Genomic DNA, 18,716 nt, shown 5'->3' with positions numbered 1-18,716 from the left:
ATATACTGAACACGCTTACAACAAAGTGACCGATATAATGAACTTAATACTTAGTCCAGGCAATATGCTGTATATATGCTTGTAACGAACTACGGTTATTACGAACTAATATTAGTGGTCCCTTTGAGTTCATTATAACTGTAGTTTAAATTAGAATAGACAGTGCATGGAACAAGATGACAGTGGATGGAACAAGGTGACAGTGGATGGAACAAGATGACAGTGGATGGAACAAGGTGACAGTGGATGGAACAAGGTGACAGTGGATGGAACAAGATGACAGTGGGTGGAACAAGATGACAGTGGATGGAACAAGATGACAGTGGATGGAACAAGGTGACAGTGGATGGAACAAGGTGACAGTGGATGGAACAAGGTGACAGTGGATGGAACAAGGTGACAGTGGATGGAACAAGATGACAGTGGATGGAACAAGGTGACAGTGGATGGAACAAGGTGACAGTGGATGGAACAAGATGACAGTGGATGGAACAAGATGACAGTGGATGGAACAAGGTGACATTGGATGGAACAAGGTGACAGTGGATGGAACAAGATGACAGTGGATGGAACAAGATGACAGTGGATGGAACAAGATGACAGTGGATGGAACAAGGTGACAGTGGATGGAACAAGGTGACAGTGGATGGAACAAGATGACAGTGGATGGAACAAGGTGACAGTGGATGGAACAAGATGACAGTGGATGGAACAAGGTGACAGTGGATGGAACAAGGTGACAGTGGATGGAACAAGGTGACAGTGGATGGAACAAGGTGACAGTGGATGGAACAAGGTGACAGTGGATGGAACAAGGTGACAGTGGATGGAACAAGGTGACAGTGGATGGAACAAGATGACAGTGGATGGAACAAGATGACAGTGGATGGAACAAGATGACAGTGGATGGAACAAGGTGACAGTGGATGGAACAAGGTGACAGTGGATGGAACAAGATGACAGTGGATGGAACAAGATGACTGTGGATGGAACAAGGTGACAGTGGATGGAACAAGATGACAGTGGATGGAACAAGGTGACAGTGGATGGAACAAGGTGACAGTGGATGGAACAAGATGACAGTGGATGGAACAAGGTGACAGTGGATGGAACAAGGTGACAGTGGATGGAACAAGGTGACAGTGGATGGAACACGGTGACAGTGGATGGAACAAGATGACAGTGGATGGAACAAGGTGACATTGGATGGAACAAGGTGACAGTGGATGGAACAAGGTGACAGTGGATGGAACAAGGTGACAGTGGATGGAACAAGGTGACAGTGGATGGAACAAGGTGACAGTGGGTGGAACAAGATGACAGTGGATGGAACAAGATGACAGTGGATGGAACAAGATGACTGTGGATGGAACAAGGTGACAGTGGATGGAACAAGGTGACAGTGGATGGAACAAGATGACAGTGGATGGAACAAGGTGACAGTGGATGGAACAAGATGACAGTGGATGGAACAAGATGACAGTGGATGGAACAAGGTGACAGTGGATGGAACAAGATGACAGTGGATGGAACAAGGTGACAGTGGATGGAACAAGATGACAGTGGATGGAACAAGGTGACAGTGGATGGAACAAGGTGACAGTGGATGGAACAAGATGACAGTGGATGGAACAAGGTTAAGAGTCTTACCTTCTGAGGATGGGGAGCAGGCGTCTTCTCCCTGGGCACGGCCAGCCAGTTGTGCCAGGCAGACTCCTGACCCTTGAACCGGCCTTCAAATGTCTGGACAATGTCAGTGTATCTAAATGCACAGATGGCAGATCCACGGATGGAGTTGCTGCAAGACAGACAGAGATGGTTATTGTGTGTATTCATTTGACAGGAATTCTTTAATATCACAGACAATATAACAATGATGAAGATGAAGATGATAATAGTATGGACTATTTGAATGACTAATATTGCTCCCTCTTTTCTCTTTCTTTCATCATAAGGAGTTATTCTATGATAATAATACTAATGCTACTGATGAAACTGCTGATGATGACAATGACGATGATATGTTGACAAGCTAGGAAACTTACTGTGGTGTGTTGAAGACAGCATAAACCATGTCATATCTACTACCGGAGGAAATCACTGGTCTGAAGTTACCCTCGCCAAAATCGGATGTTGATTCTAAAAGAACAATAATGAAATATAAGCAATGGACAAGGTTTCTGAAATGTACAATTATATATTCTATCATCTGTTAAAACAATCCCAATTCAGTGTTAAAAGTAACAATAACAAATGACATTTGAAAACTCACGTATTTCATCAAAATAGAATGGGAAATCCCCTGGGATGGAGCAGTTGAGTCGGGCTTTGAAGAAGGACGTCCAAGTGTTGTACAGCAACATCTGGCCTCCCTCGTCACTCTTACAGATGCGAGCGACCCGAGAAAACACAGCCTGAAGGAAACAACAAAGAGATAAATATAAATATTCTTTTTACGTTTCATTTGTATGTATGTTAAAGTGTGCTTATAATGACAGAAAGGTTCATATATATACTTCAGTTACACATAAAATTTGTATATTGTTTCAATGGAACTTGTTTTGGTTTTGTAGCCTTTTAAAACTAAATAATCACTCTCAATTATCATTTTTTTTTCAATTATTTTTCTCACCTTGCCACAGTTGATATGTTCAACAGCAGTCTCACGGAAGAAGAAATAAATCTTGTCTTGTTTCTCAAAGGAACTTACAAAATTGGGCTCTGGAAACAGAGATAATATACATCATTTTTTAACTGAGCATAAATCCTGTTCACTGTTGGTGTCAAGCCAGAATATGTTCTAACTCCTGCACTGGCGCTATCTTATCACCCGATCAACATAACCCTTTCACTCCTCATAAGATAGAAGCAATGAAATGATCAGGCTTGAGATATTTCTCAACACGTTCTTATTTCATTTCTAACCATTCTAGTAGTTAACATTACCATGATAAATAAAGTAAATGACCTCATTAACAGATTTAACAGTGTAATTATTTATCATTATCTTATGTCCAGATGAGATAATGGTGATAGCAGGCTAATTGAACCCAACCTACCATTGAGCCACTTTGAGTCGTACTGCTCTGTTCGGATCATCTTGTTGGTCTCAAGGATCAAAGGATCCCGTGAGGAGAAGTCAGACACTGTAGCCGAGTACAGCTTGCCACCTGGAATAAATAAAGGAAAATTAAATCTTTCATGTTACAGTCCTCATTGAATTATTGATCAAGAGCAGAATACTCCTGTAAAAGAACGTAAAATGATAAGGTCAATATTATTTAATCTGTTTCCTGGCTAACAGGGTCTGATGTATCAAGGTTTCATTGTAGTAAATGCTACTGTTAGCCGCAAATTGTGGTCTTGATATATATTTAGAGGTTTATTGACTTACAGGAAATATTTTTGCTGAATTTGCATTTTTCAAAAAATATCCAACACTGCAAGTTCAGCAAGCAGACGTCCAAATCTCGACTAATTCTGGACCATTTTCTCCAAGCATGACCCCAGGGACAGAGTGCAGCGACAGGACACAGTTAAATGCTTCCTCACAAAGACTTTATCACTGGCGTTTAATTATTTTCCATGTCTCTCGAGACGCGAGCTAGTTAAGTTCAGGAAGTCACCAAACCTGATCTGTCATAAAGTTACACTTCGACACACCAATGTGGAGCAGAGTAGAAATACATGTAATAGAGGACAAGAAAGTAGTTCCTCACTTGGCCACCTAGTGGCAGCAGCACTGACATCTTAATAGCTGCCATATTGGATGGCATGTTTTTTCTAGGTCAGTTTTGAGTTTTGGCAAGGCCTGGAAGAACATGTATGGTGATTTATGGTTTATTGGTTCTAAATGTTGATAGCTGTGGTTGAGAGCAACATGGGTGTTGGCTGTCTGTGGTTACAGAACCCATATCTTGATGTTTTATCTCTTTACCATGTTTATCTCATCCTCTTTGACACCACAGAAAGTATCCTTGAGCATTTACAGATACAATGTTATCCCATGCTCCACAATAAATCACATGTAGAACCTTTCCTGACTGACTTCCAAACCTCACTCAAATCTCCATAAAACTAACATATATATTCAATAGGTCAACATAGTCTAAACCATTTACAAAAGTCAAACTTATGTACATGATGAATTGAACTTGTAATCTTCAGGGGGAGATTAAGTACTTTTCTGCAACCCATCAGGCCATAATCAAGATCTCTGTTGACAGGCACATAATTCATATCTGGCTCCAATCATCAGTTTTCCTTCCCCCCACCCAAGGGGAAAGGATGGGGCAAGATGTCCTCCCCTACCCCATGAACCCTCACTGATGGTTCGCCATGCAGACAGAAGCTATTATTCCAACTATCCACACAGCGGTTCCCTCTAAGCTCCACACACTGCACCAGAGGGAATCGGATGTGTGTGATTCCTACCACATCATTAGCAGAATTCCTGGACCTCTACTGCTGTGCCTTTGTGTGAAAGCAGTTTATTATTCTTGAGTGTCGCCAATGGCAAGCAAATTGATCACTTTCACTGTCTTAACAATTCTGTGATTCACATCTTAACATTCAAGCTGAGGGCTTTCAAATTTTCATCATTCACAGATTTTCTTGAAATTACTTGGAATAATTATGGACTAAATTAGAATTTTGTTAAGCGACTCAATATAATATTTCAACTATCTCACAATGTTGATAATTTAGTGGACCATAATTGCCACTTGCTGATGAGGGTCGCTTCAAGCATGTCCTATTTCTAATGATGCTACTGGAACTGACCCTGTTGTGCTTAATGAGTGGTCAGCTGCCCTCAAAGGTAATCTCCCGGTCAAACTGGTCTGACCACACCAGGATATTACCAACCACAGGCTCAGCCATCAATCATGGAACACTGATTTATGTGGACAAAATTGTCACAAATTGAATAATCAATCAAAATTGTGCATCATAAATATTCCTCAGATTTCAGAGAAATATTTCACTAATTTAAAATCTATGCCATGCTAAATGTACTTGCCTGCATAAATGGCTGTGCTATTTTGTTCAGGATCATAAGGGCACTGGGCTACACCATCTCGCTCCTCAATTCGTTCATATCCACTGAGCTGTGGGATAATAACAAGCATATGTTAGATGCATGACTCACAAAATAATTGACCATTTTCATATGGTTATCATGACTGAGCAATCTTAAGATATTACTCTGGGTATTCATTTGAAAGATAATTTTACAATTATTATGACTGTTCAATCTTGTGTCTTGAAATTGTAAAAAACAGAACTTTTTCATGAAGACACTTACCCCATTCTGCTTGTACGTTCGACATTTGGGACGGAAAGCATTTGTTCCACAGGTGTATAACCTGTTGTTATCTTTCTTCACAATGACACGAATGTAATTCTGACATTGTTCCTGAAAGATAAATCATTTATATTTAAAAATATTCAGCGCAGCCAAAAAAATATTTATGTGATGATACAAAATTTTACAAAATATCAGACATTTTCATCTTATGTTTGGGGTGAGTGCATAATAAGAATATTTTAATAATTGACATGTATTAAAATGTATATGCCTTTTTACAAGAGTAGCAAGTCGGGAACTCAGCAACTGACTATGCTGCTGTGCCCACACTGAGGTCAGCCACCCATGCCACCTCTACATCTACGTGGACCTCGGGCTTTCCTGGACTCAGTCAACACAAACGCTCCATGTTCTGTTTGTTTCTGCCTATGTACAGTCCATGTTTATTTTTGTCTATATACGTGAAAAGCAAACAAACCGAGCAGGGAATTAACAAGTCCGTATTTGAACTTTTCCACTGCGTGTTTGACACAACTCTAATTTGATGCAAAGTAAATACTGTGTGACCTCATTGATATAAGCATATGCCTCACATATTGACATGTTTTTACGCTTAATCTAAGACTCCCTTTAAGTAAATTCTTATTTTGAACAAATAATTTCATGCAACGTAAATACTGTGTGACCTCATTGATGTAAGCATATGCCTCACATATTGATGTTTTTTATGCTTAACATGTAAATCAAAGATTCCCTTTAAGTATATTCTTGATTTAAGGAAATCTCAGTCAGGTGTGCACAATTACATTTAACAAAATGAAAATACACTTTATGTTATATTCATACCCATATCGTCTCCTTCAGAGCATGAAAACTTAAACATGATAAGGACACTTGATACATCTGTCTGATAAGGGACAAGTGGTCCAAAATTGGTGATTTTATGTTTTTATCACAATAAATATTCCAGCTTGATGTGTTTGTAATACAAAATCCCATAACAGATTGAATGGTCACATCGCTTATCCGGAGTTGAGAAGGACGAGGGCTACTCTCTATTTTCGAAGTCACAAACGTGCTAGAGACCACGGAGCCCCAGTACACAGAGGACAAACGCAACAGGTAGCTGTGAATTGTGGCATAGATTGTGTCAAGAGGAGATAGAGGGAGAACCGTGTACAGGTGTGGCGACCAGGTAGATACCTCGTTATCTCACTTGGTCTCTGTGTCAACACTGACGTGACTTAACTCATCAACAAGCAACACTGACAAATCTATTGCCACGAAATCACCTAATTCTTCCATGACATGTTCAGTTGTTACTGACGTCAAACTGTCGCCAACATCACATGATGTATTTTCAAAACTGTCAGTTGATAATTACTCTGTTAACCAAAGCAGCACTCAGCATGATTTTGGACAGATTTCATAGTTTAATTTCAAAACCTATCCAGAATGTTGCTTCATACTTTGTTATTCCATTGTATCTATTCCATACAGTGAGATTCATGTAAAGATGGGAGTGGAATATCTTTTCACATTGATAAGAGCATGTGATAATAGAATTCCTTCTGCCTGACATGCTTGTTTACCAAGGCATAGGATACCAGCTTAGACACTGTATGTTTGACAACTAGTTTATGGGTAACACATCTTCTTTTATCAATCTTGTCACTAAGATCTAAATTGCTTTTCCCTTCAACAAACCTATAGAAAACTGGATTCCTTTCAATAACAATCCAAACCACCATTCAAATCTAATTTCAAGTTTTCTTAACAGTAAAATTCATGGGCCTAATTAGAATTTCAAATTAGGAAAGGAGCATTTAGAATATAGTGAAAACACTTTTGCTGATATCATTCCTAGCATACTGTACACTACAGTGAGTCTCCGACTGATTTATGCATCAGTTTGTGACACAGAAGACAGCAAGATCCACAAAGCCGATCAGTTCCCTTTGACCTGTGACCTTGACCTGAGTATTGTGTGGCAAACAATTCTTGATGCACAATGGTAAGTATTTGCTCTACAAGATCTCATCCACTCATACAAGCATGCACAGCTCAGTCTCATTTCCGTGTATCTAATTGAATTGTTTACTTTATCAATTGTGCTTCTCCAATCCTTCCTGTCTAGCCAACCATCTTTATTATCAGCCATCGGTGACAATGGAAGCAAGTTTAGTTTTGTCAGCTTCTATATTATAAGACATCCTATTCATTGATGCAGCCATACACAATCCCATTGTCAAATAGATTTCCTCACTGATCAGAATCTTGTACAGTGTGCAGGAGCAAGTCAAACACTTGTTCAACTTGAAACAGATCTAGCTCCCAGCTAATTCAGGCTGCATCATTTGTGAGTCTTCATCGGGAGTGTGAAGGGTTCGGAAATTGATTTACCGCCCAGTCGGGTTAGGTCGGTCTCATCTTCAGGTATCTTGATGACTTCGCCAAATACAGAACCTTTGATTACTTTTTTACACTTTCCATAGTCCTTCCTTTCGTTAGAGATCCAGGTTAATCATCATCCTGGCTGACTCACATCACCTGGGCATATGTTCCTCAGCCAACTGACTGTAGTTCAGTGAGTGAGTGAGTGAGTGAGTGAGTGAGTGAGTGAGTTGGGTTATACACCACTGTTAGCTATATTCCAGCAATTTCATTTTTGGGGAATCGAACCCAGACCGTTGTGAAGGCTTTAACCACTAGGCTACCCCACCACCCCATACTACCAGTGAACCAGGGAAACTAAATGGAGGAAATAGAAAATTAACCTTCACAATACTTTCTCTGTATGCCAACAGTGTCAGTGATTGAGGAGATTTTTTCCCCTACATAATAGATCTATCAAAGAGGGCATTGAAGCTCCTCGGTTTTGATGTCTCAAAATAAAAATTAAATAGTACTTACCGGGGTCTTCTGTTTCTTTGTACATAATTCAATGTCTGATGCCTGAGGTTCCCAGTCTATTCTCTGAAATCATGAAACAAATAATTTAGAATAGAAACACATACTTTTCAAGTATGGAGAAACACCTATGCCATCATGAGTGTAGAAACATCACTCTCAGGGAGCTTCAAAACAATGTTGTTTGCCCATGGTTATAATTAAACAAGTTCCAAAGCTTCATGGAAGGAAATATTCACATCACTTAGGGCGTAGAGAAATATGCATCAAAAACTTACCGAGAATTCCTTTAGGTCAGCGAGACTGACATTATGTACAGCGTTTCTGAAACACAAAATGTCATCATTATTGTTGGGTCAGGCTGATCTTGTAAAACAAATACAAAGACGTGAAAACACTTTTCACATCTGTGAGGCAGTATTTAATTACATTTACGGTGGCAACACCAAAGTCCAAAGATCTTATACCTTACAATTTTCCATATCAAAATACAGAAACAAATTACCTATGTACTTCAACAAATGATCAAGATGACAGAAATGCTAATAATTAAGTTTCAAACTTAATTAAAAGATGTGCTTTGTAAATATAACTTTGTTTATTTTTGATTTATCTAACAAATATACTTACTTTGCTCCTAACAACATGGAAGAAGCATCAGACATCAGGAGTCTAAAGTGGTCAATTTCATCAATTCGTCCAGCAAATTTCTCCAAGCTTGCATCATTTTCTAGAAATGATAAAAAAAATAATGTCAACGATTGTGTGTTTAAATTGTGTTTCACTCTGAAACAATACCATCAGATCATGTTTACATAGGTGTCAAAGTCTGATTTTCATATTGTCTGGACAATAAGGCATCTAAGTGTTTTGCTAATACATCTACTAGCATGTAATTGAATGTAAACATAAGTATAGTGTTGCCCTTTCAACTAGTACTATTTATTCACCACTCTGTACTACATGCCAGCAGACTAGTTAGATGTGTTACTACGTGGCTCTCTGTGCATACATTCCCTACATTGCTGAAGTGTTTTTTTTTCTGATTTACAGATGAAAGGGAAATTCGTGTCTCTCTCAGAAGTTGATTTGAAACTGGTTTGGTTTGTTTGTAAAATCTTCTAGTTGCTGCAACATTATCAGTTGTAGGGTATAACCTATGGGAAAAACATCACGCATCTAATGGCTGAATATTCATGATAAGCACAGTTTTATAACCTTTGAAACAAACCCAGTATGGTGCAAAAGATAATGTCTTCATTCTGAAACCTTTCTAAAATAAAACTTTAACTGACCACATGTGGGTATTTGTTTGAAAGAACAAAATGTCCTGATTCATTTAAATTACCATATAATGAGTTTAATTTACAAAATTTAGTTGTTAGACAGAGATATGTGTGAATTATCAGTCAAAAGGTTAATGCTAGACCCCCTGGGCAGACAAACACTATATCATGTGTTGTGTGCGTTCTCCACTGCCATCAGAAGTTCACTCTCTCACATGACTGAGCATTGTACTGTATTAGGAGCAGGACATCAACTCACAGTAAAACAGTCCTCCATTGTTCCATTGAAAAAAATAAACCTCATCATGTACATTATCAATAAATGTACCCTACTTCCATGCAAAGCAGTGTTGAACACAAACATATGTCTCAGGAAGCATTCTCGGCATTATCTGTGCACAGGTTAAGATGGGGACACCTCTCAGATGTGTAATTACAGAAATAAAGATGGCAATCGTGGCTGAAGAAAAGACCATTGTTGGGCAAGCAGACATGACAATACCTAAAGATGGTCCTCATGGCAGACAGATGGTTGTTGTCAAAACAAGTTCCTTGATGGCCCACCTCAAGTTTATGCACTTTAGTTTAGTTAATGATAGTCTTGTTTCTACTTCATCTCATGCTTGACCTTAACTGTGAATCATAAACAAGTTACAGCGCCCCAGTATACAGTATTTATCATAGGGACGCTTTCCCTTTCAGTTTGTTCACAATATAAGGTCAACAAAGATAAATCCATACTGTCTATATTTTATCAACTCATCTAAGAAAAATGGTTAATATGAGACACTGTTTCAGACCATGTGACCAGAAATCAATGTCCATGGCAGGTTTATCTTTGTGTTGACAGGAACAATGGGAGACCAGATTACCTAGCGTGACCCTCAAGCCAATGGAGGACTATGGAGGACCTAGAAGGACGTTACTGGCCAGGGGGCGGGACGGGCCTGAGGACCAGGCAGGGAAGATGGACGATCACAGTCTCCTTGATCTTGGCACCCTCGTATCCCTTGACAACCTATCCTTGTTTCTTGTCATCTCTGTAATCCACTCATTGCTCAAGTCAAGTCTGGTTATTGCTTCAGATAGGCAAAGGATTGACATCAAATCAAATCCTACCATTTCTTACATAGGGTGGGACTAGGAGGCTTAGTGCTTAGAAACAAAATTAGCCAGTTCTTTCAAAATGGATCAACACCTATACTTTGATTTATTTGTGTATTAGCCCAACTATAGACTGTGCTGGTTAGTCTCAATTTCAGACTTCTCAAACGTCACTTTCAAGAGAAGCTGAACATCATTAGCTCCCATATGCTCCTGGCTCCATGTTTCTACTTAATCCCAAGTTGTTCTGCTTTCAACGAAGATAAATCTGTTGTTTCGCTGCCTCCCGTTTTACTCTGAGCATGTTGAAATTCCATTACTTCATCACCTGATGGTAATTGAATTCTGACTACCATTTCAACCCACGTAATTTGAGATGAATATGTGTGCAGGTACAAGCCTTAACTGCCACGATGCACTAATGCGAGAATATTGTTTCGTTTATTTGACATTATTTAACCATTGCAACTACCACAACAAAAGATTCTATGCTGCCTGATTGGTATAATGACCGCCTATAAATACCCAGACAAGCTAATGTATGTTGGTCATGCTACAACGTTTTTGAACGCGTGATATTGATGGCGTGTCATAGTGTTATAACATGTTAAAACCACAGCGCCATCTACCGAGGTTCACGCCACCTGGCAGGAAGTGGTGGAGATGGCACACTCCACAAATATGTCCCAGAAACCCTTTGAGCCCCTGAATACATTGCTTTCAACTTCACAAATATTGATATGCACATACTGCAAACAAAACACACTTCATTAGCCGACAAGTAAGAACACAATATGGCTTTAAGTGCTGATAAAACAAATCTTTAGCCAAACACATCTTCTCTTCAAAGCTTTTTGTCTTTTACGTTTTTCATCATCACTTAAACCTCACTCCATACGAAATAATCAATTCATGTATGATATCATAATGATAAAATGATGAAAAATTCATATTACAAAACATCAATGATAAGCCGCCTTTCAAACATATCACCTAACCCATTTCAAAGATTTTATAAGCTTTCTGCCTTAAAATGCAACCTACTTAAGATGGCCGACTTCGGCAAGAGCTATCTAAGATAGCCTTATCTGCATGTTGCATGTTCCTGAGGTCTGAGAGCAGCATCAAGTGAATCTGTCTCTGCTCTTTGCCCCTGAGCTGAATTCTGTCTATTCCTCCCAAGGCTGAAGCCTACCATATGTATCGGTTCGAGTTTCACTATTGTGTAACAGAGACAGCAGCTTGGACAATAGTAAAGCTGAAAATAGCTGGATTTTTCTTAGAAGGGCAACCAGCTGTTGTGATGCCTCCCCTTTGTTATGGGAGCAAATATCTAGTAAGTGGAGCAAAGACGGGCATGTTTCGGAGGCTTCACAGCGTAATCAATGTTTAAAAAGTCTTCAGCTTCCCTTGATAACATCGAGGCACTTTTAAGTTTACTAGTCAGTATCATTTCAAGGGGAATGAACAATGATGAAAAATTAAGTTGTGAATAATTAATTATCCCTTAGGCATTAAACAACTCGTTTCCAAGTCATCATAATAAGAATGAGGTCATAAATACTCAGATGACGATATGTTAAAGTTTATAAAATTGTAAAAAGATAAAAATTACCAGTGAGTGAGTATTGTTTTATGTTGTACTGGCAATATTACTGGAGACACCAGAAATGGGCTTCACACATTTTACCCATGTGGGAAATTGAACCCTGGTCTTCAGCATGATGAGTGATGTAGGCATCCACCATCCAAATAACAATATGATGAACTTGGTTACAGTACTGATTGATATATCATATCCATCATGTTTGCTTGACTGAGGTTTATAACAAAATATTTGTCCATACAAGACCCCGTTCCCCTTCTTCTTGGCCCCTTTCCCCCTCCCCCCCCCAAACCCTCGTGCCACCATCTGCCTATCTACCCATGCTGTCCACCACGTGCAGTATGAAGCTACATGGCAACCTATAGTTTATAAACAACCCTCACCTCCATGGCTCTAACATACTGAACTAACTGGGAGTACTCTCAACATCACACAACACATGTTCGTCCCAATCTTATCCCTTAGAGGAATACGATACCCAATCTGGGGAGGTAAGATTAGTGCTATTGCACTCCTAACAATGTAACACTGTCTCGCATTGCGTAAATTGCCAAATTGCGTAAAATTAAAACCCTGATAAAACTGTAAATGGGTTGAGAAGCTATTAAAGAAACGGGCAAATTTTCCTAACTGATAACCTCTCAAGAGTATTTGCGTAAGCTAAAGCACGCGACTGCACGTGTTTCAGGTTGGGGTGCTTCTCGAGGCTTCACGTAGTGACGAAGATAAGAAATACACCAAGGCTGTACTGTAGCACGTTAGCTGTCCCTGACCGATTCTTGTTAAATGTTACACTTACTGAATTACGGTGTTTATATTACGGAGGAGAATCGGGAGTACAACTCCCAGCACTTGAGACTCGGCCAGAATGCCTGCAAATGCCAACACATGCTCACCATACCGTATGGCCTACAAATCTTTATTGTCTTTGGATCAAATGTAAGCAATAGTAATTTCTCTCGGCAACAGCTTGCCAAGATCTATTTTATAGCAATTTGACAGCTTATAAAGTTTCAAACAACCTTGTACAACATCATGAAAACTCTCACGAAACCGAAGCCATTATTGCTGGACTAATATTCACACAATCATTACATTCCCAACAAGATGATGAATACCCGCTAATTTCCAGTGTCTACTTGATGGTCCCCCATGACTGCCCCGATTATTACGCTCCCCTATCAAGTATCTGGCTCACATGTTCTGTAGTCGGACTTGCCCTGGAGTTTCTGAAGCAGGACCAACTTCAGCCACACTTGATGAACAAATACAACAGTGTCATACATGTCAACTATCTCTACCACCACATCCTCTCATAGGAAAACCTCTGGCTTCAGCTCAATAAATACTAAGGACATATTTCCCTTCCAAGTCTGTTTATCTATCAATGTGTTCACAAATATAATTGATGGCAATATTTTACAGTTTGTTATACCCAATTAATGCCATTAAAACTTTCTCATTTCATTAACTCAACATTATAATATTTTTATCAATTTAGATCAAATCAAAGTCTTAATGAGATTTATATTTTGTAGTAAACTGCAATATAAGATGTGAACTTCTGATCCAATCATGACATTTATTCTGTGACATCAATCACACATAATTTGAGTTTCCAATATCCCATGAAATTCACAAGAAGTAATACTATTGCTGTAGATATAAACCACGGAGAAATGTGACATGAAATTGACAATTTGTCATGATCTTCATGATCATAGCCTCTGGTGATCCGGGTAGCATGTGACTCACCTGTGTGACTCACTCCACAAACACATCACCCACTTTATCAAACTAGCCTCAAGCTGAAGAAGTAGCAAAACACAGGCCCGATTTGTTGCCATAAATGTTTAACTTTTACTGCCTCATTGACGATCTACATTAATCGTGAGCTATACATAACTTCAGCTCTAAAAAAAGATGTTGTACAAAGATGTGTGTAATGTCATCAAGATACGCAAATAAAACGTACAGGTGTAGAAAGAATTACATAGGAGAACATATGAATGTTGATTATCTAGCCTCTGTTAGTATCAGACTGTATTTTAAAATGTCCCAGATAACTTGAATAAATATTAGCTATTGTGGTTCTTGGAAAAAGGAGATTCTATAGATAGATTTTCTGAACTATTAAATTAGTCTCATGATATTTACACATTGTACACTGACAGAGCTAAATGTACTACTTGCATGTGACATGTCAAACCAATTACATTGATCTCTTTAACCAGCCATAAGGAGAGCATATGAACAACCATATTTGATATGACTTTTTTTTAGTCCATGTGATGTGTTTCCAAAGTATTTTCCGAATTATTATTCTTTCAGGTCGTCTGGTTTGTTCAATGTTTATAGTATTGAAAGTCAAAAACCATTTCAGTGTTCACAGTCGGCCATCTTGACTTTGGAAGCAAAGATGGCCCCTGTGACACCGAGAAAAACCAACAGCTTCGAGAGCTCCATGTTTAATTTGTGCACGTCATGTTTAAACGTCTCCTATCACGTCCTACGGCTGTGGAGTCGTCTAGGTGGCGAAACCCACAGTGTGCATGTGAAGGGAAGTAAATGTGGTAGGAGAGTTGTTGGCGGGAAGTGAGGGACGGAACAACCACTACACTTGATTGCCGAGAACAGGAAGAACCAGCTCAAAAACTGATCAACTGCACCACGGGCATATTAACATGCCAATGAATCCTGTTATTCCAATTTTTTTACCTGTGATCTACCAAATGTTCTTTTTTCACTCTTGAAAATAGATGCTTAAAGAGAGAATTCTTTCACTTTCACACTGTTGCATTTAAAATGCTTCCTATGAAATTAATGATATTTCAGGCAATGGTATTTCTGAAGATTTAGTTAATCTACTCAACAAACTGGTGAAAGAGATTGTTCATTTCTTGATGCTGAGTAGCTTGACCATTCTGGACAACCTTGACAACATAAGTCTCCAGAAGCCATGCTGGTGGATTTCATTGAATTGACACATTCATCTCCAGTCTCAACACCTCACTTTCCTAGCAGAAACTATTCAGCACATACCAAGGTGTTTTCATAAGTTTGGAAATCACCTTTGTTAACCTTTCAACCTCGAAATGATATTCTGAATTCTTGGGTGGATGATTCGGCAGTTTCTTTCAGTGTTCCTTCAAGCGTAAGAACATTGTATTGTGTTTGTGGTGGCGACTTACAGGGTCTTGGGATCTCATTCGCGGAAACAGCATGCAGCAAGCCACCCTGGGCCACGGACAGGACCATATATTCAAGCTGACAAGTCCTATTAGGTTGCCAATAACACAGAATACTATAGCCCATCAACAGCCCATACAGCAGTCCACCAACCAGACCCCGTTCCGCTCCACCTGCGTTCAACAGGGTAGTTTGACATGGGGACATAGGCACTGCCAGGGTAGACTTCACAGTCTGTTTTGTTGCCTAGAATCCTCAAGGTTACCTCCACAAAGCCACATTGCAGGGCCCAACAGGATGTTACACAACTGCCATTCTGTGACAATGCTTTCCTGGGAACTGCATGTATAGATAGGGTGGTTTATTAAAAGCAATTAAACCATTTCCATCATAATAAGAGTCTGTTGTATAATCATAAGAAATCTTTGCTAAAAGCTGAGTCCATTGTATCATTCCTACTATATCATAAGCACCCAATTATAAATCACTATCATTTAAGAAAATTCTCGAATAAACATAAAAATATGTAACACTTAGTGTCTGAAATGAATACTTTTAAAGATTTTTGTATTAGATTGTAATCTAATATACAAAAGGGCCTAGAGAAGATCTTTCCTGAAACTGAAGCAATCTAGATTTGCCAAAGTAGACTTGGGACTTTTCAGATAATTTTTTTCCAAGGTCAGTATGAGGGACGATATTCAACTTTCAAAGTCCCAGATGTGTTGTATCCCTACTACTAAGCAGTTTACTGTGGATGTAATCCCATTCATGCCATCTCATTTTGAAGCATGGATGCAGCTGAAGCTGCTCCCTAATCTACAGGTAGTCGCTGTTCTCATGCTGCTGGCCTGTGGACATGTTTTCTCTGAATCAGACTAATTGCGTCCCAAGGCCTAAGGCTATGGCGTAGGTTGCAGCTTTGTAAGTCGTGAATCAGCAGCTTTCATCCCACAGGTGCATGGGGGATGCCTTACAATAAAGGCTCCTCAATACCACTGACCCATTTCGTCAATTCAGATACAGCCCTGGGACCTTCAAGGCAGAGAATGGGAACCCATCTTGAATAGCCATACATAAAACCCACCTTTCCATACAAAAGCTGGATCGGGTTTCGGCCCAACCCTATTTCAAGCAAGATCATCTTAAAGGCAGAAAACCCCTTGGAAAATAAACATGATCATTTGTAAGTACGACTAGGTATTGAGGCGGGCTTTCTTTACCTTTCGCAACAGCATACCTATACAGTAAACAGCAGTGTTTACTCAAACATCTACCACAAGACTGGCTGATTGAACGCAGCAGCTCTTGTAATTCCAGGGGTTTGACACAAGAACGATGAACCAGCTTAAATAATCACTTGAATAATGATCCAGATTTAGTGACAAAGCTGACAGCCACACAATCCATCAATTAACACAATGACTGATTTTATTTCACTTAAGTATTTATTTTGAAGACTGACCTTTAATTGACCTTTGTCCTAAATGTCATGAATATGTGACACTGGGCAAAGCCATAGGGCCGAAAATTAATTCAAAGTGTGAGGGAAAAACATGGACACATACCCTGGGAAGAATGTTAAGTAGTCTTTGCAGTGAAATCATTAAACACAGAGATGGGAGAATTGGAGATCACATTAGCTATTACTGATTAATGTTTATCAGTCCAACAAATTTTCAACTCAACTAAAAAACAAACTACCTTCCAACAGTAATGACCGATTCTTTATATGATCAATGATAACATTGTTCTACAATACATGCCTCACTGATACGTTACTCTAATTGGTCTATTATTTTCAATTTAAGACATCAAATCTTTGTCTATTGGATGCAGTTTCCACACTGTTGCTTCCAGCTTTCTGTTCCTTCAGTGTAAAGCCAGATTAAACCATCCACTCTCATCTCTTCTAGTGGTCATTTGGGACCACGCAAAAACTTCCCCCAGGGGCCCTATCTCCAACATCAAAAGACTAGTGTGTCTACGGCTGTGTAACTCTTTTGTTTTGGAGTCATAAAAAGATCACAGTCCTGCAGAGTTGACTGTATAAGGTTTAACACACTCCCACACTTACAAGAACACAAAGAAGGGTTCCAAAGTGAGAATCTCAATGCAAGGGTAAACCAACATATCAATTAATTATAATCAAATGAAATCGCGATTCATTACAAATTTATGACCATGGTCACCTTTGATCTTTAGAAGCACTGTGTGACCATCAATTACCGCAGGAAGCTTTTCATATCTGTCATTCAAGAATGGTGTGTCTTTCACAACAAGTGTCAAAATTGTATATAATTCTCAACTACGACCAATGTACTGTCTGACATGATTATATACCAAATGTTTAAACTAATTTATACTTAATGACACCAACAGTTGGGATAGGATGACGGTACCACTTTTCCATGATGTTGAACATAGCTTGGACAACAGGATGTTACTATATCGCGATGATGCTTCTCGCTAGTACTGAACAATGACATCATCAACAGCTGGGAAATAGGTGTCATGTGGAGCATGAGATGAATGAAAATCAACGGTCTGGACCACCTCTCATGGTTACTATTTTCAAATATAATTATTTAACAAGTGCAATTGATACTTGGCCATTTCAACACATGTCAAATTGCTGTTTTTTTCCCATGCTCCTAGACAACCTCGCAAGCTTAATTGCTTCATGTGCTGATCGGCATATTTGCTTTAGATCATTATATATGCTTTTGATCGTCATATCTGCTTTTAACTCACTGAATATTGTCTCCCAATGACCAATACAAATAAGAGACTTGGATTAATTTGAAACATACAACTTTATTGTTGATAACAAATTAAAATTGTCGGGACAAATTTAGTCCTATATTATTTCACCAGCATACTCTGAGGACAAGCTAGACTAACATCTAGGCTCTGAAATGAACATATCGCACAGAAAAAACAGTTGTTCAGTTATCTTAATAAAAATATAATAAAAAGGGAGCCCAGTGATTCTCTTCATTTTCAGGTGCTGCAGTAATCTAGACTTGCCAAACATTAGACTTGCATGGGCTGTATTTGATTTATATTTGTATCAGGGTCTGTAAGACAGACTAAGGACAAGCTCCAGAGGAAGGATTGCCATGTCGCTGTGCTTGATGAATCGCAATAGAATTCTGGATGGCATCCAAGACTGCGGTCTGCTTCATCTTAGCCATCATCTAAGCCATCATAACAAAATGTTGATACACCACTAACATGACACATTTACATACATCAACACATAAGTATTCGGTGTTCTCGCTGACCAATATTCATGAGTATCTGGCAAACG

At 39.1% G+C, this 18,716-nt stretch overlaps 1 protein-coding gene across 3 annotated transcripts in view; it reads right to left on the bottom strand.

Moving 5' to 3' along the window:
* The window catches only part of LOC139459794 (semaphorin-1A-like), a 45,226-nt gene that overhangs the window by 8,654 nt on the left and 17,856 nt on the right, over positions 1-18,716 (bottom strand). For all 3 annotated transcript variants that reach the window (XM_071241508.1, XM_071241585.1, XM_071241665.1), the window contains 10 exons: positions 8,849-8,948; positions 8,497-8,542; positions 8,222-8,284; positions 5,306-5,416; positions 5,021-5,108; positions 3,060-3,170; positions 2,633-2,721; positions 2,273-2,414; positions 2,046-2,139; positions 1,651-1,798 (listed from right to left, as the gene is read on the bottom strand). In XM_071241508.1, the coding sequence (XP_071097609.1) occupies positions 1,651-1,798; positions 2,046-2,139; positions 2,273-2,414; positions 2,633-2,721; positions 3,060-3,170; positions 5,021-5,108; positions 5,306-5,416; positions 8,222-8,284; positions 8,497-8,542; positions 8,849-8,948 (992 nt within the window). The remainder of the gene's footprint in view (positions 1-1,650; positions 1,799-2,045; positions 2,140-2,272; positions 2,415-2,632; positions 2,722-3,059; positions 3,171-5,020; positions 5,109-5,305; positions 5,417-8,221; positions 8,285-8,496; positions 8,543-8,848; positions 8,949-18,716) is intronic.

Source organism: Haliotis cracherodii, unplaced genomic scaffold (assembly GCF_022045235.1).
Source record: "Haliotis cracherodii isolate W230 unplaced genomic scaffold, xgHalCrac1.p SCAF_1, whole genome shotgun sequence".
Classification (NCBI taxonomy): domain Eukaryota; kingdom Metazoa; phylum Mollusca; class Gastropoda; order Lepetellida; family Haliotidae; genus Haliotis; species Haliotis cracherodii.
The sequence above is the reverse complement of the archived record's forward strand: the minus strand, read 5'-3'. Positions and strand labels throughout refer to the sequence as shown.